We start from the raw sequence: 26,454 nt of genomic DNA on the forward strand, positions 1-26,454 counted from the left end.
TCCATCCCCAAAACCAGAGGAGTGCCCCAAAGAATGAATGTTAGAACCCCAAAGTTGCCCCCAGCTCCCCTCCCTCCCACACCTAAGTGGCAGCAAGTAATGATCCCCCCTTCCCCCCACTGGCAAAGAAAACGCATTGGCACCAGCCACCGAGCATTCAAGCGTGCAGCAAAGCATCAGCAAAGACACAGACTTGCAATACTCCAAAGAGTACACTTTCACCCGGTATTCGACATACCACAGGTTCTCTCTCTCCTAATAAGGAAAAAAGAGATGTCTGTTTCACAGTGAGAAGGGAGACATAGCAAACCACTCTCTGGTTTATGATGTTGAAGGTCCGTTGCGTCGCTTTTTCTGAGCTCTGTGCCCAAAGATCTCGGGTCTCTGGGCCACAGCCAGAGATCTTCTGACTCCCACTACACAGCGGTCTGTCAGGACACTGACCTTCAATCCGCCCTTCTCCAGAGCCCTGAGATCCTAGGCCTCCAAAGGCAAGCTGAACTCTTAGGCCGCACCCTTGGCGGGTCGGATAACGGGCAGTCATAAAATCCCAGGAATGAGTCCCATTCCTGCAAGAACCAAAGTCAGTGTGTAACTCCAGGTCAGGGTCTTCAAAAGAACCCTGAAAGGGAAAAATAGAGATATTAAAGATGAAAATAGAGCTGTATTCCAAGATGCATGGTAAATATTGAGAGGTTCCCATTGGTGGGCAAGTTACCATACAAGGGGATGCAGCTACAAATAAAGAGTTAGTCATTTAAAACTGATTTGTGTCACAATTCCTTCTCTCACTGGGCTGTGAACCTCTGGAATTCTTTGCCCTATGGGGATGGTGCAGACCAGATCATGAGATAGATAAATATTTGAGAGATCAAGGAATTGAGGGCTATGGGGAGCTGGGACAGAAGAGTTGAGGCCGGTGTAGCTTTGCCACCATCATATTGAATGGCAGGGCAGGGTTGAGGGGCCCGGTAATCTGCTGTGCCTATTCTCTTTTGTTCTCTCATGAGCAGCTTGTTGAAGATGGGTACAATATTGCCGAGTTACCATTAGGACTATGGACGGGCACTCCAGTTCTTCATTTGATATTTGCATTTGAAAGTCATTTATATTTCTGCTTTCTTGGTCTTCCACTGAACGTGAAGCGTACTGAAATAGGTCATTTTAGTCAAGCTTCTTGTGGTGAAGGAGTTGATATGTCGGCAGGCTGCGATTCCACCGTTATCATGCCAAGGAGTTGCTTTGGAATGCAGAGACCTTGGAGAGCTGATTCCTCAAGCAGGAACTAGCTGCTTATTCTGCCATATTGCCATGCATTTGGCTGAGAGATGTGTGCATGCATGGTGGGGTGTGGGGGGTGTGGGCATGAATGTGAGAAGTCTTGGGGGGGGGGTGTGTGAGTGTGTGTGAGTGTGTGAGATGGGGTGGGTGGTATGCAGCAGGATACCTGCTATTTGGGTGATGGACAACACAATGAGTTTCCTTGTTCTTCCAGCACGGGGAGTAGCCTGATGCCCCAGAAGAAGAATGCCGACAGTTTGGAGCTGATTCGAAGCAAAGCTGGCCGTGTTTTTGGGCGGGTAAGGATATTGTGTGACAGTGTTACTGAGTCATGCCCTCCCTTAAAATCAGACAAATGAAACTAACCTGAAAACTTAACCAAGAAATTAGAAGGTTAATGTATTTTGCCAGAATTGCAGGATCTGTCCTGGGAGTGTTCAATCTTAATGTCACTCACTCACACACGCACGCACGCATGCACGCACGCACGCACGCACACACACACACACACGCACGCACACACACACACACACACACTCTCCCTCTCCCCCTCTCCCCCTCTCTCTTTTATAAGCACTTGGATATGCATTCACTCACGTCTAACTGAGAATTATTCACAAAGGAAAGTGAAGTCGCCTCAGTAGTTTGCAATTTCTTGATCCTTTGTGTTTGCATGAGATGGAAATAACATTTCCTCCCCCCGATTCTCTCTGCTCTTTTTGCTGAAACAAAGGTTCTCTGAGGCCCTCGCTTCCAGTGTTTCCCCAAGTATCTTATTTTGTTTATTGCAAGATTCTTCAGAATCCGAACTTGTATGATGAAATTGATCACATTGTGGCCAAGCTTGTGGATTAGACAAAGGTGGGTGAAGGGCTGGTAGTCCGCAGAAGGATTTAGACAGATTGGGAGAATGGGCAAAGAAGTGGCAGATGGAATATTGTGTAGGCAAGTGTATCATCATTTACTTTGGTAGAAGGAATAGGGGTTCGGTCTATTTTCTAAATGGGGAAAAAAATTCAAAACTCAGAAGTGCAGGACTTGGGAGTCTTTGTGCAGGATTCCTTAAAGGTTAACTTGCAGGTTGAGACAGTGGTAAGGAAGACAAATGCAATCTTTGCATTCATCTCCAGAAGATTAGAATTTAAGAGCAAGGATGTAATACATTGGTCAGACCACACTTGGAGTATTGTGAGTAGCTTTAGGCCCCTTATCTAAGAAAAGATATGGTGGCATTGGATTGAGCCCAGAGGAGATTCACAAGAATTATTCCAGAAATGCAAGGGTTAATGTATGTGGACCATTTTAATGCATTAGTCAGGCCACTCTTGGAGTAGTGGCAGTAGTTTTGGGCCCCTTATCTAAGAAAAGGTGTACTGGCATTGGACCAAGCCAAGAGAAGATTCATAAGAATTATTCCAGAAATGCAGGGGTTAATGTATGAGGAGCATTTGATGGCTCTGGGCCTGTACTTGAGTTTAGAAGAATGAGGTGGGTATCTCATTGACACATGGCAAATATTAAAAGGCCTAGAGAGAATGGATGTGGAGAGGATGTTTCCTATAGTTGGTGAGCCCAGGACCAGAGTGCACAGCCACAGAATAGAGGGATGCCTATTTAGATCAGAGCCGTGGAAGAATTTCTCTAGCCAGAGGGTGGCAGATCTGTGGAATTCATTGCCACAGACAGCTGTGGAGGTCAAGCCATTGAGTACATTTAAAGCAGGGGTTGATAGCTTCTTGATCAGTCAGGATGTCAAAGGGAGAAGGCAGAGAGTGGGGTTGAGAGGGATAATAAATCAGCCATGATGGAGTGGCAGAATAGACTCGATTGGCTGAATGGCCTAATTCTGCTCCTATGTCATGGTTTTATACGACATGAGATTTATTGTTTAGTGGCAGCAGTACCATGTAATAAAGATCACTGAAAATTACAGAATATAGTGTAAAATAAATCGGAATAGCAAGACATTATTAAATGGGTTAATGGACCTTTCAGAAATCTGATGGTGTAGAAGAAGCTGTTCTTAACTCTTTGAGTGTGGGTCTTCAGGCTCCTTTATCTCCTCCCTGATGACAGCGATAAGAAGAGGGCACGCCCTGGTTGATAGTATCCTTGGTGATGGATGCTGCCTTCTTGAAGCACTAAAGATGTCTTCAACCCTGAGATTTGTCTTCCCACAGACAGCCACGAAACAAAGAACCACCAAGGAACCTGTTCAAAGAAAACATCAAGCACCCAACATGCAAAAAAAAAAAAACAAATCATGCAAACAGCGGGGAAAAAAAAACAGTATAAAACAGTAAACCACTAAGTCGTTGAAACAGTACAGGAATGTTCATTCTAGGAGTTGTGCCCGAGATGGAGCTGGTTGAGTCTACTACTTCCAGCAGCCTCTTGCGGTCCTGTGCTTTGGAGATTCCGTACCAGGTGCTGATGCAACGAGTTGGAATCAGGAGCTGGAGACAATATGATGCTATGTAACATGGACGACTGTGGATGGGAAGGGAGAGGGTGTAAAGGCTAACAGGAAGGGAGGGAGGAAACAAGGAATTCAGGGACAGACAGTATATGTGAGGGTGGAAAGTGATGTAGTGAGCAAGGGCTCCCATTTCCGTGCACGTGTGTGTGTATGCGTGAGAGAAGGAGAAGTGAAATCACTGTTGCACAATTTTCTTTTGTAGAAGTATTATCATTTTATTCTACATACTTTGGTTTATAGTTACACAAATTTTTTTTGTCACACAGGTTAATCTGTAAATTTCCATCATTAAGAATCAGTAAGGAATTTGTTAGGTTAATAGATCGTGGGGGCTGTCACATTTAAAAGTTTTGTTTTAAAAGGGATGAAAGGCGATCCCATTGCAACGCTATAGGATGGATGTAGTGATGTTTCCCCGGTTGTTGTGTCTAGAGCCACAGGCTTGTAATAAGAGCTAAGATGAAGCAAAACTTTTTACCCCGAGGGTAATTAATCTGTAGAATTCTGTAACCAAGAAGGGGCTCAGCCTGTTTGTCTATTGAAGACAGTACCTGATGGATTTTTTTGGATATTAAGGGAATAAATGAATATAGTTTTGGTACTGTAAAGTGGCGTTGAACTAAAAGCTCACCCATGAGCTTATTGAATAGTAGAACAGGCATAAGAGGCCAACTGGCCTAATCCTGCTTCTATTTCTTTGTTTTCTTATGTTCTAAAGTACCAGGAGATAAATGACATTGTAAAAATTGTTTTTTTAATAAGTCTTTAATTAAAATATTTTCTTCTTCCCTTTTACAGTGCTCTGGATTTTTAATGACATTGAAGGGACTGCCAAGCACGTACAATAAGGATTTGCAGGTAGATGGTGCCGGTTTTCCCAATGTGTGTCTCTCTGTCCTTCAGCAGTGAAGTTTCGAAAGTTCAAGTTTTTTTTTTGGTTTTCTGTTTTGTGTCTTTTAAAAAAAAGGGAAGCAGCCTGGAAATTCAGCAGTCCTAGGTCCTGGCTGAGCAGTTGGTCGGTGTGGGATTGGACCCGTGTCGTGTGTGGGTTGGGTTCCTGAAGGAGTGGGTCAAGTAATGGAATGAAACTGAGTGGGGTTGTAGCTTGGAGTGAAAAATGAACTGTACTTGTCACATGTGGGTCAAAACGTTGAAACACAGAGGGAAGTGCATTGATTACGTCAATAATCGACAGAGTCCAAGGATGTGCTGAGGAATGTGGGAGGAAACCGGAGGTCACGGGGAGAATGTACACAGACTCCTTACAGACAGTGGTGGGAGTTGAACCCAGGTCGCCACCCCATCACACTACCATGCTGCCAACCTTGGTTTACTGTGATAAAAACCTGATTGTTCCACTAATGACCAGCAGTGGATTCTTCCCACAATAGAATTTATTTATTTATTGAGATGCAGTGGGCTTTTGAGTCGCGCCGCCCAGCAATCTCCCAATTTAACCCCGACCTAACTGTGGGACAGCTTACAATGACCGTTGAATTTACCAACTGGTACGTCTTTGGACCGTGGGAGGAAACTGGAGCACGCGGAGGAAACTTACGCGGTCATGGGGAGAACTTACAAATGATTTGCAGGCAGCGGTGGGGATTGAACCTGGGCTACTTGTACTGTAAACACTGTGCCAACCACTACGCTACTGTACCGCCCTCAGATCCATTCGTCTCCAGGCAATTCTCCAGACTAATCAGAACTGGAAGCTTCTGCTTTGAACTTCCTGAGTGCTGCAGTACGACTGAAGTGATCACACTTTCATTTCTTTAAATGCTGCTGAAGGGACTGTGCTATGCAGCTGAAGGGACTGTGCTATGCAGCTGAAGGGACTGTGCTATGCAGCTGAAGGGACTGTGCTATGCTGCTGAAGGGACTGTGCTATGCTGCTGAAGGGACTGTGCTATGCTGCTGAAGGGACTGTGCTATGCTGCTGAAGGGACTGTGCTATGCAGCTGAATTGCCCACCAGGAGACCACAAAAAAAAATTCCAATAACTTTTGACAATATCTTAAACGTTTCACTAACCTAAAGACATGACTGTTGGCAGTAAAGTGTCCACGAATACCCCAAACCTAGCGTTTCAAGATTAACCTGTAACTTGTCTAGTTCCTGCTTATGGGAGCGTGCTGTGTGCAATGTGGCGGCTGCTTTTACCGAGGCGACCAGTCAAAGGTCACCTGTTGGAAGGCAAAAACCATGAATATTCAGAGATGTGGTCAGTGACCCGATAAATCCATTCATCATAAGGTCCATAAATACTTCATTGTCCTTGCTTCAGATGATCTCTTTTGGACATGCCACAATTGTGTTTTTACTGAATTCTAGTGAAAAGGGAATAAAAACCTTGCACATATGAGGATTATAAAAGCACCCCTATAAATTACTCATGAAGATGAATTGAGTTGAGCCCAGCAGTAAGATTTGATAATGGACATATCGCTATGTTTATTTAGATGGAAGATGGTCACCATGAGGGGCACTACATACATCACGCTGCTCCTGGGTGTTTATAAGCAGATTTGTGGACAGGAATTTACAATCATCACATTTGCAGACTGTAATCAGGAGTTTGACTCTAGTACAGTGATTGACATATTAGCCTCTGCTTGACTTCACTGACCTTCCAGACTGTGGGCTATTTAATATCCCAAACACGAGAATATGTGCGGATGCTGGAAATCCAGAGCAACACACACAAAATGCTGGAGGAACTCAGCAGGCCAGGCAGCATCTATGGAAAAGAGTGAACAGTCGACATTTCGAGCCAAGACCTTTCATCAGGACTGGAAAGGAAGAGGAGAAGTCAGAGTTAGAAGGTGGGAGGAGGGGAGGAAGAAGTACAAGGTGGCAGGTGATGGGCAAAACCAGGAGAGGGGGAGGGGTGAAGTAAAGAGCTGGGACGTAGATAGGTGAAGGAGATAAAGGACTGGAGAAGGGGGAATCTGATAGGAGAGGACAGAAGACCATGGAAGATAGGGAAGGGGAGGAGCACCAGAGGGAGGCAATGGGCAGGTAAGGAGATAAGGTGAGAGAGGAAAACAGGAGTAGGGAATGGTGGGGGGGGGTGCATTACCGGAAGTTCAAGAAATCGATGTTCATGCCATCAGGCTGGAGGTTATCCAGATGGAATATAAGGTGTTGCTCCTCCAGCCTCACCTTTGTGTTGGATTTGATTTCTTGTCCTGTAGCTATGTAGTATCAAGCGACTAAATTATTATTGTTCACAGTACTCTGACCTTGATGCTGCAGAGGTAACCAACGTTATTGCTAGTTGTTCAAGTATTTTTGGAATGGAAAGGGGTGATTGTCCGATATTGCTCATCCAACCCACCTACAGTAAAATCCAACAAGTGATAGTTTCAAAATGCTGATAGCCCAGCGTTTGACTCGGTCATTAGTCCACGTATAAGCCATGTTCCTGACGGCGGGCTGGTTGTGTGGCTGAGACCGCCACTGGGCCACAGAACAGCAGGAGTCAGGAACTGGGGTCAAGCAGCGGCCAGAGCCGGGGTCAGGGGTGCTTGTTATTTCTTGCTCCCTTTAAGCTCACCGGGTTTGCTGTGAGATTTATTAAACTATCATGTAACGTGTTAAAAAAAAAGTGAAATAGAAGTGTTTGGATGTTAATAGGTGAAACATCTGATACTCCTGTCATTTTAACTTGTGCTTTTTCCCCGATGAATGCTGCTTACCTGATGCCTGTGATGGTGCTGCAGGTAGGTTATTCACCGCACCTGTGCGGACAAGTACTCGTGCAGGTGACAATACATTCGACCTTGACTTTCGGTTTGAAGTCTGTCACTGTGGCACCATCAAAGTGGAGTTTCCCATGCACAGCTCAGGTCAGAATGGGAGTTGATGCATTGTTCACAATTCTACTGTGTCAAGAACATGGCTGAGGAGAGTGGCCAGTCCAGACACAGTCCATTCAGCCCATCTGTGTCGGAACTATGCAGAGCCTATTCCTGCCTCCTCCCGGGAGCTGCTCTGCAGTATATCCATCAAAAAATGATCATTTTGGGAGGGAAACTTACGAAGTTGTGGAAATGGGGGGGAAAATGGAAGAAAAGACAGAATTGTTTGCTGGCATTGACGATGACAATTTGTTGCATTTACTTAGGAAGATAAAGAAGGTTTGTTTGAAAGCATCGACACTCTGACTGCGGTTCTGCAGGTGGCAATGGGCGTAATCTCCACACTAAAGGTAATACTTTATGATCTAAATTTTGTTTCAAGCTGTGACATTGTTTGGTGGCGGTGGACTTTTAACTGCCAACTGCCTGGGAGGACAGAATCAAACCAGGAGGTCATCAGGCCGAGCTGGTTTCATCAGCAGGAAGACTTGCTGTATTAGCATTTCCATAGCAACTCAACAAAACTTCATTAAGTTTTAACCCATGGTCTTGGCCACCCATAACAATAATTAATGATAAATTTGCAAAAATTTGTTTCATTCCTAAGAAAATATTTAATCCCTGCAAAAAAAGGTTAAATTGCCGCATTAATCATGTTATTGAACATCTAGCAGCTAGTCAGCTAAAGTTGGTCTTTAGATCAGCCATTTGTGACATTGAAAGATGAAAAGGAACAAACTGTAAAATGTTTTAAATATTGCTTTTTAAAACAAAACAGCTTTTGTGATTAATCTTTTGCCACTTATCTAAATGTGGAGGTGTTTATATTAAACTCTAAATTCTGATTTACTATATAATATTTTTTAATATATAGTATTCGTTTTTTGCACAATTTTTAATCTATCCAATATAAGTATGCTGTGATTTATTTATTTATTATTATTATTATGTATTTTTGTTTGTTTTTCTTCGATATTATGTATTGCATTGAACTGCTGCTGCTAAGTTAACAAATTTCACGTCACATGCCGGTGATAACAAACCTGATTCTGATTCTGGTTAAATATTTGTGGGACTCAGGAAAAATGATAAACTGCATATTTGAGATAATGTTAGTAACTGTAATATATGTTACCCATGTTATGCATGAACAGAGAAAGCTGATAATAAGACCGCAAGGCCATATGGAAGAGAAATTAGGTCATTCAGCCCATCAAGTCTATTCTGCCACACCATCATGCTTCAACCCCATTCTACGGCCTTCTACCTGTAAACCTTTAGTTCCACACAAAGCTCCTCAGAGACTGAGACAGTCAGAGCCTCAATACAAGGAAACCTACCTGAATGCATGTAGACAACAGTCATGCACAGGGTAACATATGGAACAGCATGTGTGCTCCACAAGTGGCAGGAAATAGTCATCTTCAACAAGAACGCTATTCAAATGTCAGTGACAATTCTCTGCCCACCACTTGTGATGTAATTATGGGCCAGAGAGAGCTGCATATTGTCTATCAAAGAAAGGCTGAGGGGTCTTATATCCCCCACAATCGAAGAGCAGATGACGTACTTCCTGACTCGCGCAAGCGTCAGCAGCCTGCCTTGCATGCATGGAGAGACAACAATATATTTCTGATGAACAACCTTCAGTCAGAACTGAGAAAAGCTCAGCAAATGTAACACTGGCTGTAGATGATATCGTGTGACCGACTAGTCTCTATAAAGCCACAATAAGAATACTTCATGATACTTAAGCTTTTATTTAATGAAGTACATTGGTTAGTTTGAAATACCGTAAGTTTCTAAGTGGAAGAAAATACTGAGATGTGGTGTGGGAAACACTGGCTGATACAACTATAAAATTTGTTTCGAATTGAGAATACCAAAGGTTCGACAAGACCCTTTCCGCCTCAGTTAACATATGAATGTGCGTTGAGGGACCGCAGACAGATGCAGTTCAGTTGTGAAAGGGCAGGGATGGGAAAGTAGAAGAACAAGTTTACCCTGCACATTGAGCTGCAATGGCGGCTAGACCAGAGCACATGGGAGGTAAGGGTGTTGTTGCATCTGACTGGTCACAAGGGGAGAGAATTGTCCCATCCCCGTGAATCTTCAAATGAGATGCTGGAGAATGTTGTTGGATATACCTAAAGCGGAGGTTGATGGGTTCTTGATTAGTAAACGCGTCAAAGGTTAGGGGAGAATGGGATTAAGACGGATAACAAATCAGCCATGGTGGAATGACAGAGCAGATTCATTGAGCTGAACGGCCTGTTTGTGTTCTTTTGTCTGATGGTTTAATGTATGAGGTGCACATTGCAACCCACCTAGAGATGAAACAACTGATTTCCTGATTCCTTAGCCAGAAGTAGGAGAAGCTTTGAATACATTTGTAATGGATTGTTAGCATTTTTGCAGAACTGATAGGTTTGTTCTTCAGAAATCATACCAGATCTGAGAGTACAGGTTCAAAGGACAGCTACTTTATAAAAACTCTGATTAGGCCGCATCTGGTCGCCCCACTATAGGACGGATGTTGAGGCTTTGGAGAGGGTGCAGAAGAGGTTTACCAGGGTGCTGCCGGGTTTAGAGGGCATGTTTCAGTTCAGTAGTTCAGTCTACTTTTTGTACTGTGTCATGGTCCTGAAAAAAACATCTCATTTTTACTACGTACTGTACCAGCAGTTATGGTTGAAATGACAATAAAAGTGACTTGACTTGACGGCTATCACGAGAGGGGTGGATAAACTTGGGTTGTTTTCTCTGGAACGATGGAGGCTGAGGGGAGATCTGATGGAGGTTTATAAGATTATGAGAGGCATAGATAGAGTGGACAAAGAGTATCTGTTTCTCAGGGTTGAAATGTCTAATACCAGAGGGCATGCATTGAAGGTCAAAGGGGGCAGGTTCAAAGGGGATGTGAGGGGTAAGACTTTTACTCAGAGACTGGTAGATGCCTGGAATGCGCTACCTGGTATGGTGGTAGAGGCAAAGATATTAGAGGCTTTTAAGAGATGTTTGGATGGGCACATGAATGCGAGGAACTTGGAGGGATATGGATATTGTGTAGGTGGGAGGGATTAGCGTTCGGGTGTTTTTGATTTGCTTTTTAGCTGGTTCAGCACAACATTGTGGGCTGAATGGCCTGTTCCTGTGCTGTACTCTTCTGTGTTCTACGTATTATGTGAAAAAGAGTTAACTTCAGGAAGGATTCCACTGCCATGCTAAGCAGAAGAACTATGTAGAACAAGGATAGGAATGTTGGATCCCCAAATGAAGGGAACCTGTACGGTAACGTGCAGAATGCAGAGAGTACAGCCTTGGTTACAGAGAAATGCCGTGGATAGCAATGCGAGTCTCTGAATAAGAAGTGCACAGTATATGGGAAAGAGTGTGTGCAGTGTGGACTGGATAATCATTTCTACCAAATAGTGCATAGTAAAGAGGACATTGAAAGTTCACAGTGTGGACAAGATGGAGTTATGCAGGGACAGAGCAAGCTGGATTCAGAGCACCAATCAACCTAGACCCAGACTGGATATCCGAGCAATCAGACTCACCAGCTGCATCAATGCCGAATTTTGGTGCAAGGTCAACCAGTGACATTTCAGCTGACTCCGGGCCAACATATAATATTCTCCAAAAGCAAATCATCAATCCTGGGGGGCGGGGGGGGGGGGCATTCAAAATGCAAGATCTTGAGTTGATTGACGGGTCTGCATGGGAAAGCGGCTCGGAGGCTCTCCCTGAAGTTGGTGAACTCGGAGAATCATGGAAGAGGATGTGGATTTTCTCATAGTAGACCAGAAGGATTTCACCTCTATATTTTGGAAGTAACGCAGAACAGCAGATGGGCCTGATATAGGCACACGATGACAGGGTTGTAAAGACTGTTCCAATACAAGCAAGCATTTCCGCTGCATAATTCTCAAATGAACACACAGCTATATGTCGAACATGGAAAGCAAATATCACCTGATCCAAGATGAAAGGACATAGTCAGTTGGGCAGTCACCAAGATGTGTTCTTGTAGGTGGAACTTAAAACTGCGGTGGCTCCACACACAGCACAACACAGGTCATGGTGGAGGACGGAATCCTTTATTAGAGTAACAAACGCCATCTTGGGAAGATCACTGGTGGAAACAAGCGTAGAGATACTTGGCACTTCACCTACCCAACAGAGTTGAGAACATCACCACGCATCACCGGAGTCACAAACAGCTGGGATCTGGAAGGACAGTCCATTGAGCCAAGTATCTGGAAGTCTTTGAGCCACAGACTAGGCAGTTACTTTAGAAGTTTGATTTTTTTTTAAATTGATTGTTATTACAGAAGAGAAAATAATTTAGTTTGTGAAATGTGTGATAATAATTGGCACCATTTTAAGAAATGCAACAAAGGGTTAATTTTACTGCCTCTGGAGGGGGGGGGGGGAAGCAGCACTTCATCTAAGTAATGAAAGACTACAGAACGCTGAGGGGAAAAAGGGATCTGAATGTTCTAGTACGCGCTTCACAAAAGACCAGAAGGTGAATTCAACATGAAATTGGAAAAGCTAACCAAATGTCCATTTTCTTTTGCCAGTTATACAGGGCATGTTGTTCCACATTTGGGGAACAATATGCAGTGTTGGACACTTTTTTAAGGAAAGATGTTAACTAAGAAGTATTTTGGAAGGAGTTTACTGTACTATTAACTGGAATGGGCAGAGAGTCTTACAAGGACAAGTTGTATATTCTTGGTTTATATCACCCAGAGTTTAGAGTAGTGAGATGGGTATTGACTGAAATACATAAGACCCTGATGGATCTTAGAAAGGAGGATTAAAGGGGTTGTTTCCTCCTGTGGGGGCATCTGGAATTAGAGGTCATTGTTTAAAAAGAAGTGGGCACTGAGTTAACACTGAGCTCAAGTGTTTTTTTTTGTCTTAAGGAGCCATGGGTTATTGGAACACTTCCTCAAAGGGTGAGGGTAGCAAGCTGTGTGAATATTTTTAAGATCGAGATAGGTAGAGTCTTGACAAAGACAGGAGTGAATGATTTCCACGGACAGACTAGAATGTGGAAGTGAACTTACGGGCAGAATCCTGCTGAGTGGCTTACTCCTATACCTAGCTCGAAACCTGATGTTTACACGCGATGCACGATTTCCTTCTAATGATATTTTATCAATATTATGATATTTTGTCTGAGTATTTTGTGCCCGTATTAGGAAAACCTGTTTGCTTAGCTGCATGTGATGTTCTTGTTCCCTGAAGGTTAATGAAACTGCCATGAAGAATGCCCTGAGTCCGGATATGCTGGCTACGGATCTAGCCTATTACTTGGTTCGAAAGAAGGTAAGCATTTGTTCAATGCAAACTTTGAAAACAGTCACAACCCCTGTCAAAGGGCTCATTGACCGGCAGACCAGAGCAACTTGGGGGCTTCCTGAGAGGCAGCTGCTGTAGATTAGCGAGGAACTTCCTGAACAAAAACGTTGTCTGTTAGAAGGTCGGCTACGACTGTTACTTGCACTGCTCAATTCCTGTTATTTCAGACCGACCGCTTCACTGGGGCTCGGACCATTGCACAATGGTACCGAGAGAAGCCCTGGTAACACAAACACTTGCTCAGGCAGATGTTCTGCTCTCTCCCCCCCCCCCCCCCATGGACAGCTGAGTTTGCTACTATCTCCTCTTGATAAGCCCCTAACTCGTATTTTGATGATAACGTTCAGGCAGGGGCCTGCGCAGGTAGAGAGCCTGCTTTTCAAAATGGCTCAGCTCCACAGCAGTGATAACAATAATCTTCCTTTACACAAAGTAATCCGTAGGAATATAAATGTAGATGTGATGTTGTTATAGCCAGTCATGTTTTGAGCAGTGATAAAAGATGAAAAGCCCTTCTTAGAGAACTGTAATCTTTTTTTTTGTACCATGATGCCCTGTTTTGTTAAAGCTTTCCAACATGGTATTAATAGCTTAACTTTCCCAGATGAGTGCCTTAATGTGAAATGCTCCAGTATGTGAAACACCCTCCCTCTAAGTAGCCTGCGCTGTTGAAGTTAGTCGTAGATGACCAACATCTTCATGTGACCAATGTCGGGAAATTTATGGTCAGAAGTTTCATTAGTAATATAGATTCAGCTGTGCCTTGGATGTTAGCTGTAATTTGAATAGTTTGTGATTATAAAGTGAATTCTTAACCAAATCTTCTCATTGCAGATGCCATTTAGAGAAGCCCACAGTGCTTCAGGAAGAGCTGTTTATTTGGCAGAGTCCAAGGGCATCGATATCAGTCAGCTCTCGCTGGACGAATTAAAAACTATTAGGCATGTATTGTGCACTGTGTTACTGATGCAGGTTGGGGTGGGTTGGTTAACGTGAAGTATGAATATAATGGAGTCAGGTTTATGGTTATGTGCACAGGTATGGTCAGGCATTGGTATGATGAAAGTCGTGCATGCAGCAGCGTCAAAGGCAAGTAGGTTCAGACGACACACAGAACAACATTTACATAAATTATACGGGACAGGCAGAAGGAAAAAAAACAAGACATTAGTGCAAAAGAGAACCCCTCAGTCAGGCACTACAAAGAGGGTGATTATGGTGTTCCACTGCGGAGGGAGCTTTAGGGTTGTGCCTGTCAGTTCATTACTGATGAACGTAGAACTTAGGACAGTGTGGCCCCTTCAGCCCCTGGCCAGTGTGCTGCCCTACATCTATGTACTCCATCATCAATCTAATCCTTCCCTCCTACACTGCCCATAACCCTCCATTTTTCTTACATGAGCGTGCCTAAGAGTCTCTCAAATGTCCACCACCACCCCGCAATGTGGTCCTGATAGTTGAAGAAAAGTAGCAGTTTCTGAACCACCCACCTACCTACCCCCTCACCGGTCTTCACCGATGGCCTTCCATCTTGTCCTTCTTCCTCACTCCCCCCCCCCTCCCTTTCTTATTCTGGCTTCTTACCCCCTTCCTTTCCTAGCCTGATGAAAGGTTTCGGCCCAAAACGTTGACTGTTCATTCCTCTCCATAGATGCTGCCTGACCTTTTGAGTTCCTCCAGCATTTTGTGTGTGTTACTCTGGATTTCCAACAACTGTAGAATCGCTTGTGTTTATATATCTGAACATGCTGGTGTGGGATTTTAGGCTTCTGTACAAGGAACTGGTTGAGACTTCAGGAGAGGAAAGCCAGAGGTCCATGAGCCAGTAATCATTGGCGGATCAGAGGTGGAGAGGGTCACTAACTCTGAATTCCTGCGTGTCACTATCTCAGAGGACCTGTCCACAACCCATCACCCTAATATTATTGTGAAGAAAGCACGACTGTACCTCTACTTCCTCAGGAGTCTGTGGAGGTTTGGCATGCCATCAAAATCCTTGGCAAACTTCTATAGATGTGTGGTGGTAAGCGTGCTGACTGGCCGCATTACGGCTGGCATGGGAACATCCTACGAAAGGGAGTGGCTTTTGAATGGAAAATCTTATAAAAGGTAGTGGATTCAGCCCAGTACGTCGTGGGTAAAACCCTCCCAATGATTGAGCACATCCACATGAAACGTTGCTGGAGAAAAGCAGCATCCATCATCAAAGATCCTCACCACCATGTTCTTTTCTCACTGCTCCCATCAGGTACAAGAGCCTCAGGACTCGCACCACCAGGTTCAAGAACAGTTACTCCCCCTCAACCATCAGGCTCTTGAACAAAAGGGGATAACTACACTCATTTTAGAAACACACACAAAATGCTGGTGGAATGCAGCAGGCCAGGCAGCATCTATAGGAAGAAGTACAGTTGACGTTTCGGGCCGAGACCCTTCGTCAGGACTCATTTAAGAACTCTGTTTTATTGTTGCTTCATGCTATTTATTTATATCTGCATTTGCACACCTTGTTTACAGTTCCTGATATTTACAGTTACTATTGTATAGATTTTCTCAGCACGCCCTCAGAAAAAATAACTCAAGGTTGTATGTGGTGACGTACATGTTCTCTGATAATAAATAGTACTTTGAACTTCTGTAGCTCCTGCTTGATAGCCGCAGTGAAAAGTGGAGATAGTGTGAACACTGAGAATCTTTAATGTAGGATGGTGCTTTCTTGATTATATTATTAAAAATTAAATTTAAATGCTTAAACATTTTACACTTAAAAATTAAACAACCCAAAGTAGGATAAAATGCACTGTTCTTGTGGAAGTGATGGAAAACCTTGAACTTGGTCCAGGTTTGGAGTTGTGTGCTCAGTCCACTGCTGTTCACTCTGCTGACCCACGACTGTGCTGCAACACACAGCTCGAACCATATCATCAAGTTCGCCGATGACACCACCATGGTGGGTCTTATCAGCAAGAACAACGAGTCAGCTTACAGAGAGGAGGTGCAGCGGCTAACAGACTGATGCAGAGCCAACAACCTGTCTCTTAATGTGATCAAAACAAAAGAGATGGTTGTTGACTTCAGGAGGGCACGGATCGACCACTCCCCGCTGAACATCGACGGCTCCTCAGTAGAGATCGTTAAGAGCACCAGATTTCTTGGTGTTCACCTGACGGAGAATCTCACCTGGTCCCTCAGCACCAGCTCCATAGCAAAGAAAGCCCAGCAGCGTCTCTACTTTTTGCGAAGGCTGAGGAAAGTCCATCTCCCACCCCCCATCCTCATCACATTCTACAGGGGTTGTATTGAGAGCATCCTGAGCAGCTGCATCACTGCCTGGTTCGGAAATTGTACCATCTCGGATCACAAGACCCTGCAGTGAATAGTGAGGTCAGCTGAGAAGATCATCGGGGTCTCTCTTCCTGCCATCACGGACATTTACACTACCCGCTGCATCCGCAAAGGAAACAGCATTATGAAGGACCCCATGCACCCCTCATACAATCTCTTCTCCCTCCTGCCGTCTGGGAAAAGGCTCCGAAGCATTCGGGCTCTTACAACCAGACTATATAACAGTTTCTTCCCCAAGCTATCAGACTCCTCAATACCCGAAGCCTGGACTGACACCTTGCCCTACTGTCCTGTTTATTATTTATTGTAATGCCAGTACTGTTTTTGTGCACTTTATGCAGTCCAGTGTAGGTCTGTAGTCTAGTATAGCTTTCTCTGTTTTTTTTTTCTATTACGTAGTTCAGTCTAGTTTTTGTACTGTGTCATGTAAACCATGGTCCTGAAAAACATTGTCTCATTTTTACTATGTACTGTACCAGCAGTTATGGTCGAAATGACAATAAAAGTGACTTGACTTGGAATGTGATGAATTAATGCGATCTGTAAGTTACTTGTTGGGTGAGACACTGCAGTACAGGGGAGGGGACAGACAGCAGTGGGCTGCAGGAAGACTGCTGAAGATGTATTTGTGAGGCCAGAGAGGAGACAAAGATGCTCAGTGGCTGACGAAGAGTCAGACAAGCTGTTTTCAATGTTAATTGGCAGCATTTAGACAATGCAATTAAATACCACAGTTGTACTCCTTTCTACTGTCACCCCAGGCAGCTCATTCCAGATACCTATCACTCTCCAGGTATAAAATCTTGCCCCACACAACTCTTTTAAACTTCGCCCTCTCATGCGGTGTTTTTGCTTGTTATATCTGATCCTAGTCAGTGTGACAGAATGCACTAAGGATTTATTTTAAAAGAATGCTTCACGGGTAAAGCCCTCCCCGCCTTTAAATGCATCTACGTGAAGTGGTTTTGCAAGAAAGCAGAATCCACCATCAGGGACACCCACCACCCAGCTCTCTTGTCACTGCTGCTGTCAGGAAGAAGGTCCAGGAGCCTCACGACTCACATCGCCAGGTTCAGGAACAGTTACTACCTCTCAACCGTCAGGCTCTTGAAACAAAGGGGATAGCTTCACTCAATTTCACTTGCCCCATGATTGAGATATTCCCACAGCCTATGGACTCACTTTCCAGGACTCATCACATGTTCTTGATATTCATTCCTTATTTATTTGGGTTTTTTTTTTGTATTTGCACAGTTTGTTGTCTTTGTACACTGGTTGAACGCCCAAGCTGGTGCGGTCTTTCATTGATTCTGTGATGGTTATTATTTTATTATGGACTTATAGAGCATGCCGGCAAGAAAATGAAGCAGGGTTTAGAAGGTGACGTGTATGTACTTTGAACTTTAATTCCATTAAATTGGTCAAGCAGCTATGAAGTGTTTACTGTGCGAGTGCCTGTTCTGCAGAGTATTGTAATAAACCTTCTGGGATTTAAATTTAAATTGAATCAAATTATTATTTTGTTTGTTTCCTTCACCGATAGTCCTCTGTTTGAGGGTGATGTGCTGAAGGTGTGGAACTATACAAACAGCGTGGAGCAGTATTCGGCGCCCGGAGGCACAGCTCGGAGCAGTGTGGCATTGCAAGTCGAGCAGCTGAGAGCCTGGCTGAAAAAACGGCAGAGCCATTAAGGCCGTCACCCTGCTGAACAGCCTCAATAGATCCCCCATCACCGGATCAGGTTACCATTTGGGAAAAGGTATCGTTCTACTGAATATCAATCGGTCTTTAATGAGTACCAAAATCTTCCTGGCAATTTTTAATGCAGTGACTGTTAAACAATGATCATTGGCATTTAAGTTGAGCTTAAATCCATATTTTTAGGGTAAATGGTTTGCTGCTTAGTAAGATTGTGTACCGAACTGCGTCAGCTGTAATTTACAATATGTCAATAACTTTTATCTGAAATAAACCTTGAAGAACTTGTTGGGCTGAGTCTCCTGGTATCCAAGCTTAATCCCTTCAGGAATGGGGAATGAACTCTTATACTGGGACAGGTACGTTCCAGTCTGTTTCTTGTAAGTTCTCATACAAGAGCTGTTTATTGAAACTGCTGTGCTGGAGTGATTATTTCAAAAAAAAAAGTGATTATTAGTGGGGGAGGAAGTGATGAAGAGTGATTATTGAAAAAAAATACATTGAAGAGGAAGAGAAGATGGACATCCCTAAGCACATTCACTTATTCACCTAAAATGGAACCAATTCACAGGATCTGTCCATACAGATGGAGCCACATACTCCAGGGATCTGTCTGTTTACTCAGGTGCAGTTTTCCTTAATTTTTTAAGTCTTAAAAAATTTCATCCAATTCAAGCTGAATGCCCTGTCAACCCAGTGCCTGAAGGCACAACTATTCTCATGCAAAATGGCTGAAAACTAATGTTGAATGTTATACAGTCGGCCCTCCTTATCCGCGGGTTCCGCATGCGCGGATTCAACCAACCGCGGATCGGGAAAACCCTTAAGTTCTCTCTCCAGCACACGTTGTTTGAGCATGTACAGGCTATTTTTTCTTGTCATTATTCCCTAAACAATACAGTATAACAACTATTTACATTGTATTAAGTATTATAAGTAATCTAGAGATGATTTTACAGTACAGGCAGCCCCCGGGTTATGAATGAGTTCCGTTCCTGAGTCCATCTTTAAGTCAGAAAAGGTACATCAGGAATTATTTAGCATTAGTTAATAAAACGTTTGTCTTTGTATATAGTATATATTTTACCTTTCTGTGCATATAAAACACTTAAGAAACGTATGTACTGTATTTCAATAATTAAACCACTGCGTTGCTTAGAAGAAATAATTGTAGCTTTCATCGGGGCAGGGCCAAATTGTTCCGATCGTTGACCGACTGTAGCCTAACGCTTTTCCAATGACCGATAGCGTTTCACCTCTTTCCAAACGCTTTATTACTTCCACTTTATTTTCAATTGTGATCGTGATTATTTTTGTGAACAGAAACAGTGCGGATTCAGAGCTGCGCCGGGCCCTAAAGTCCACCGCACTGAGACAGGTTAAATAATGTCTGGGGTTCCGCCAGGTCCTAAAGTCCACCGCACTGAGACAGGTTAAATAAGGTCTGGGGTTCCGCCAGGTCCTAAAGTCCACCGCACTGAGCCAGGTTAAATAATGTCTGGGGTTCCGCCAGGTCCTAAAGTCCACCGCACTGAGCCAGGTTAAATAAGGGACTTGAGCATCTGCGTTTTTTGGGTATCTGCGGGAGGTCCCGAAACCAATCCCTCGCGGATAAGGAGGGCCGACTGTACACACAGGATGCTGGAGGAACTCAGCAGGCCAGACAGCACCCATGGAAAAGAGTAAACAGTTGATGTTTTGGGCCAGGACCTTCTTGTGTCTGACCAAATGGCTTGCACCATGCAAGCTGCACTCCAAACAAACAGCTCCACAACAGAGGTTGGTGTCAAACAAGATGCTCCATCTTGGAACACCTTTTCACCACTGTTCACTTCCAAAACCACGTCCATCTAATTTATAGGACAAATGGGAAACCATTCACCCTCTTCCACCTCCAGTTCAGAATTACCCCAACCTTGGTACACAAACAACATTTCTCTTCCAGCCATCATCGATGCAGTCAAGGAATCATATCAGAGGCTGGGCCCTGCACCTAACTGGTTCTCTGACAACCTGTCCCTAATGCCCTCTGATAATAGGTCCATGACAGCTCCCAGGGAAACCTGGACTATGCTCCTACATTTCAGGAGACACTTTGTAAAACCACCTGCATCTGTGGTTGACTTATCGCTCACGATGAGTCCATGTGTAACATCAAAATGGATAACTTAAAAAGCAAGACCAGGACTTTCTTGTCACATTCTGTTGATAGATTAGTCTTGGACACACGGGCAGTTCTCTACATCTATTATCTCTAAGCAATCTGGAAAAAAAAGTGTTCACTGCATAGAAATTTCTTACCAGCAGTTGGTTGGAAGAGCTAGTGGAAAATTGTGTGTTGAGCAAATCAGGATTGATCACAAATAGAGACTGCAGATGCTAGAATCCGGAGCGACAAGCAGTCTGCTGGAAGAACCCAACGTGGGAGGAAAGCAACTGACAACACCTCCGCTTGTTAGCCTGCGTCAAGGCACTTAATACCGGGTTTCCTGCCACAGAGTTTGAACCCAAAACCTCAGCAATTCCTGTCCTCTCACAGATGCTGCTTGACCTGCCGAATTCTTCCAGCAGATTATTTGATGATCAAGGAAATGGAATGCTTGTTACCATCATGGGGTGGGAGATTATTTCATTAGCACCCATATTTTACATGAAAGCTGCACTTACAAGCATTTTAACCTCATTTAGATCACTATGGTAATCATCTACCTGATGAAATTTGGGCTGTTGGAAATTGACTCAGGCATATCTGAGCACCATTCTTCCATATTTCTCAGTATCAGTCAGTCACTTATTAATTGCACTTTCCTCCATTACAGAATAAATTGAAGTTTTTGCTGCAATATATGTACTTCAGTCACAAAATGTTAGTATTTATCTAGCGCTATAGCCAATATTCTGGCAACTGAAAGGTTTCTATTTTGACAGTAATGACTTCCGTGGCAGCTGTGGGCATTCATTTCAAATGCTCAGGGGTGTGTGAGACTTTCTTACGCAATGCACATCAGCGTATTGTGTTGCAATCTCCACCCCTCCCAAGCATATTGTAGCTCAGAGTGATACTCAATCAGGGCAGATGAGCGCATGCAAGGCCACACACACTTCATTGTTGTTTCAATCACCCTTGCCCCTAAAAGGTGCACAGCCTTTCCCGGTGATTCATGTGACAAAGGCATAACTAGACTCATAGAGTTAGACAGCATGAAAACAGACCCTTGGGCCTCTCACATCCATGCCAACCAAGTTGCCAACCAGAACCATTTGCCTGTGCATGGCCCATATCCACCTAGCTTTCCAGTGCAGGCACCTGTCAAACTGTCTTTTCGGTGCGTTTGGCAGCTTTTGATGCAGTTGTTATCAGGCTTTGTGCAGATCCCATTTTAGTGCATGGTTTTTGTTGAAAACCATCAAATTATGATTTTAATTTAATTTCGGCCAATTGCAGGACATCCAGTTGGAAATTTGCGCTGCAACGTAATATTTGGCACACCAAAGAGTGAAATTTCTAGTCAGTGCACCTTACACGCAAGAGCTGTCTAATTAGCTCCACTCTCATTCTTGTAAAAACTTGCATTTCAAGTGCAATTACCCAATTTTATTACAAAGCATTATTGAATCAGCTTTTACCTCCTCCTCTGGCTGAATTTCAGAATCCAACCACTACGTTCAGCCACTTTTGCCTTCAATACAATAATGGGTGTACTTTTTTTTTTTCAGAGCCATTTTTCTGTACTGAACTCATCCCATGTCCACTTTTGGCAAATATCCCTTTTGATAAAAGAGAACATTAATGACGTGCGCCTTAAATGTTGAAATCTAATTGTAGGCAATGAAGCACTTCAGCAACTCTTCTTTCAATTTAAATCCTCCTAGTTTGGGAAACTTCTTAAACATAGTATAATGAAGTTAAAACTGAAATAAATATTTAGTTCTATGGAAGACAGCTGTATAATATTAAACAGAGAAAGGACTTTGATAGACAATGATAGAAGTTGGTTCTCTCTCACACTGCTGAATGTCTGTGAAGAACAGCGTTCAGTCACTGCTTACACAGTCAGAAATTCTTTTCTCTCTCAGGGTAAGGGTGACCCAATCATACATTCATTTTCAGGAAAATAAACTTCTTGAGAACAATGTAATATTAACGTTTCAAGTTGTGATCTGAAGTAAGCACACTATGGAAATGTGACCAGTCACCCAGGTTTAAAAACTTAGTGATCCAAATATTTCTTTACTGTTCTTACTCCAAAATGGCAACTTGTCCACAGTGCTAATGCTTCTTTTGTATGTACTGGGAGACATCTACACACTGACTTTACAACACTTATAAAGTGTACTTTAAAATGTCTATTATTAAATCTTGTTGAATTGCTGAGTTTAATTGTAAAGCCTTCAGGTCATTTTCGCCCGATAAATCACTATTAGTTCATTACCCCATTAATGATAAACTCACTTTGCTGCCTTTCCATTAGGAACACAATGACTGTGCAAATTGAGTGTAGTTACTGCAAGCCCAGGGTGATTCACTGAACCTTTTCCTCTCAGCTTTATAAATCACATAAATGCACTGCAGTGTGAATTAATCTGCATGCATTCAAGGATAGTCAAGTCACCTTCCATGGTGAAATTTACATGGGACTTGTAAGCATGCACAAAGGCATTTTAAAAAAATATCATTATACATTACAAACCACTTCCTTTTCCAGAACGTGTGTGTAATCTTTCTGCTACCTGTCCCACACCTCTCCTGTGGCACTCCACCCTCGCCATTCCCAACACCCTTTGCCCCCGCCAGATTTATAAACTCATTCTCCACTCCATGTTAACAGATATAGAGTACTGTGTAAAAGTCCTAGGCACCCTATCTATATACAAGGGGTGATTTAAGTTCATGGCCTAAGGTGGAAGGAGATGAGTTATACAGCTCTCGTTACACGTACATGCAGTTCAACTCTTTGAGTGAAAATGCAGAAAGTTTGAGGTTATCAATCACCTCTGCTGTGGGCCACTTTTGGAGGTCCAAGACGCCGACTTCTACAAAGAAAGGATCCGTGTGCTCTACGACCGCTGGAGGAAGTGTGTAAATGTAGGAAAAATAAATGTGCTAGGTTTTCTAAAATTCTACCTTAAGCCATGAACTTATCAATCACCACTCATATGCCTAAGATTTATAGTACTGTATGATACATAGTACTGTACATTATAACTTAAACATACTTGATAATAAATTTAGACCAAAAGACATTAAGGCCATTCAGCCCATCAAGTCTGCTCACCATCATGGCTGATTTATTAACCCTCTTAAACCCATTCTCCTATTTTCTCCCTGTAACCTTTGACACCCTGACGAATCAAGAACCCATCAACCTCTGCTTTAACTATACTCAATGACTTGGCCTCCATAGCTACCTGAAGAAATAGGTTCCACAGACTCACTGTCATCTGGCTAAAGAAATTCCTCCTCATCTCTGTTCCACTTTGAGGCTGTACTTTCTGGTCCTAGACTCACCAACTGTAAGGAGCATCCTGCACATGCACGTGCACTTTATCCAGAACTTACAATATTCGATAGGTTTTCATGCGACCCCCGCCCCCCCCCCATTCTTGTGAACTACAGTGAGCACAGGCACAACAGCATCAAATGCTCCTAATGTGTGTTGGAAACCACTTTTTAAAAAAAAATAATACTTTTATAATATTTGTACTTTTTTAACAAACATGTATTTTTCACAGTATGTGATGGCTCATCCTCACTCACTGTCAGAAAACGGTATAGCGGCTAAACTAATGGTTTATCAGCTTCCTCGGTTTTCATTGGCTAAGTATTAGCATGGGCTGGCTGGTGGTGTAGTGGCATCAGCACTGGACTTCAAGTCAAATGGTCCTGAGTTCAAACCCAGCCAGGTCCAAACTTGGGCAGCAGCAGTATCTACATGGAAGAAAAGGTTAGCAATCTACTTCTATATCTTGCCATGAAAAACCCTATGGACCCAATGATGAGTTGCACAATGAGTTGGACTCAACTTCACAACAACAAGTCTTGTGTGAAAATGTGTGCCAAGAGTAATACTATAGTTCAGGGCTCCCCAACATTTTATTATGCCATGGACCTTTACCATTAACCGAGAGGTCCGTGGACTCCAGGCTGGGAAACTCTGCTGTAGTTTCTTATGTAACAATTGGGTTAATTAAAATTGGAGTCATGGTACTCAAGCCAGAATAAATATTTACAGAAATGATAACAAAACAGATGTGACGTTGATGTCTATGCAGAGATAATATAAATAATGGTGAGTAGTAAATCTGCACCACTCTGAAGGTAAATAGGTAACTAGTTATAACCCTCTGTACTATAGAGCTGCAACATTACCTCTCGGCTCTTAAACTCAATCCCACAAGTGATGAAGGCCAAACCACCATATGCCTTCTTAACCACAGAGTCAACTTGCATAGCAGCTTTGAGTGTCCTATGGACTCTTACCCAAGATCCCTCTGATCCTCAACACTGCCAAGAGTCTTACCATTAATACTATATTGTGCCATCATATTTGACCTACCAAAATGAGCCACTTCACACTTATCTGGGTTGAACTCCATCTGCCACTTCTCAGCCCAGTTTTGCATCCTATCAATATCCCACTGCAACCTCTGAAAGCCTTCCACACTATCCACAACACCGCCAACTTTTGGATCATCATCAAACTTACTAACCCATACCTCCACTTCCTCATCCAGGTCATTTATAAAAATCACAAAGAGCAGGGGTCCCAGAACAGATCCCTGAGGCACCCCACTGGTGACCAACCTCCATGTAGAATATGACCCATCTACAACCACTCTTTGCCTTCTGTGGGCAAGCCAGTTCTGGATCCACAAAGCAATGTCCCCTTGGATCCCATGTCTCCTTACTTTTTCAATAAGCCTTGCATGGTGTACCTTATGAAATGCCTTGCTGAAATCCATATACATTACATCTACTGCTCTACCTTCATCAACGTGTTTAGTCACATCCTCAAAAAATTCAATCAGGCTCCAAAGGCATGAACTGCCCTTGACAAAGCCATGCTGACAATTCCTAATCATCCCTCACCAAATGTTCATAAATCCTGCCCCTCAGGATCTTCTCCATCAACTTGCCAACCACTGACCAGCAAAGTGAGGACCATGAATTCAGAACCGGGGCAACCCAAGATGAGAGGACTATCGGGTGAGTCAATAAGGAATTGGATGGACTCATGGTGCTCTCCGATGCTCATGTGCACAGACTGTGTGCGTGATCTGAGCACCCCAGAACCCAAGCAGATGTCCACCAATGGCAGTGATGTGGAAAGGGTGAGAGATAGGCTCAGTAGGGAGTCTAAACTACACACACACACACACTCACTCACTCACTCTCCAGCCTAGAAAGTTGTCTGCCAGAATTCTCCAGAGTCTCTTGTGCACACAGAGCCATCAGGGTGTGGAGGAGGACAGAGAGAGAGATTTGGGCTGTGCTGCTGGAACGAGGGGCCAGGGAGAGCTTACCAAATAGGAGGTGCCTTGCCTCTGCCCGGTTGCACCATTTCCTGGATGCAGTGGGCATTTGATGTGTTGGTGACCGGCCGCTGCACAGTAAGCCTACAAGTTGTTTGTCCAACGACATCAATGCTCTTGGAGGGGATTGGATTTTAAGGGATCAGTCCCTCTCTCCCTAACTGCGTGGATTCTAGAGACATTGAAGTTGAGGATCCTGTAGTCCAAAATGGTTCTGGGAATGGAACTGGCATTCTGGCCAACGATGAAGACGTTTCTTCCATAAGGCAGTTGTCAATATGGAGGGCCAGGTGATGAGGCTTTTGAGGTCAGTGGGCATCTCCGATGTAGACAGCTCACCCTTCGAGAGTTCTGCTTTCCAGCCGCTTTCCGCCGCAAGGGTCCTGAAAGCCAACAACAGAGCTTGAGCCTTGATGCAGGTGAAGATCTGCTGCCGCCCTTCCACTTCCTGGATGGTCAAAAACCATAAGATCATAAGACATAGGAGCAAAACCTGGCCCATCGAGTCTGCTCAGCCATTCAATCATGGCTGATCCTTTTTTATCTCCTCCTCTACCCCATTTCCCGGCCTTCTCCCTGTAGCCTTTGATGCCATGTCCAATCAAGAACCTATCAATCTCTGCCTTAAATACACCCACATCTCAGCAGTAAAACCCTCGTACTTGTTGCAAAGGCTGGTTTTATTGCCCCAGTTTGTGGCGACCCAGGTCAGAGGTCGCCCAGTCAAGAGAGATGAGAAAGGCAATCTTGGCTTGGTCTGTAGAATACGGGGAGCCAGAGCGCGAGGTCTAAGACACGCTGGGACGGGAAGTTGCAGCATTGTGTTGGGGATCTGTTGAAGCATTCGGGCACTGCAATCGGGGGCTCAGAGGGAGGAGGCTG

The 26,454-nt window shown here is 43.7% G+C and overlaps 1 protein-coding gene across 2 annotated transcripts in view; it reads left to right on the top strand.

Annotated features, from left to right (window-relative positions):
• The window catches only part of asl (argininosuccinate lyase), a 39,623-nt gene extending 21,296 nt beyond the window's left edge, over positions 1–18,327 (top strand). For both annotated transcript variants that reach the window (XM_073053546.1, XM_073053547.1), the window contains 6 exons: positions 1,496–1,580; positions 4,559–4,618; positions 7,890–7,973; positions 12,883–12,963; positions 13,831–13,937; positions 17,885–18,327. In XM_073053546.1, coding sequence (XP_072909647.1) covers positions 1,496–1,580; positions 4,559–4,618; positions 7,890–7,973; positions 12,883–12,963; positions 13,831–13,937; positions 17,885–18,032 — 565 coding nt within the window. In that variant the 3' untranslated portion in view covers positions 18,033–18,327. The remainder of the gene's footprint in view (positions 1–1,495; positions 1,581–4,558; positions 4,619–7,889; positions 7,974–12,882; positions 12,964–13,830; positions 13,938–17,884) is intronic.
• Positions 18,328–26,454: the final 8,127 nt, after the last annotated feature.

This window comes from Hemitrygon akajei, chromosome 8 (genome assembly GCF_048418815.1).
Source record: "Hemitrygon akajei chromosome 8, sHemAka1.3, whole genome shotgun sequence".
Classification (NCBI taxonomy): domain Eukaryota; kingdom Metazoa; phylum Chordata; class Chondrichthyes; order Myliobatiformes; family Dasyatidae; genus Hemitrygon; species Hemitrygon akajei.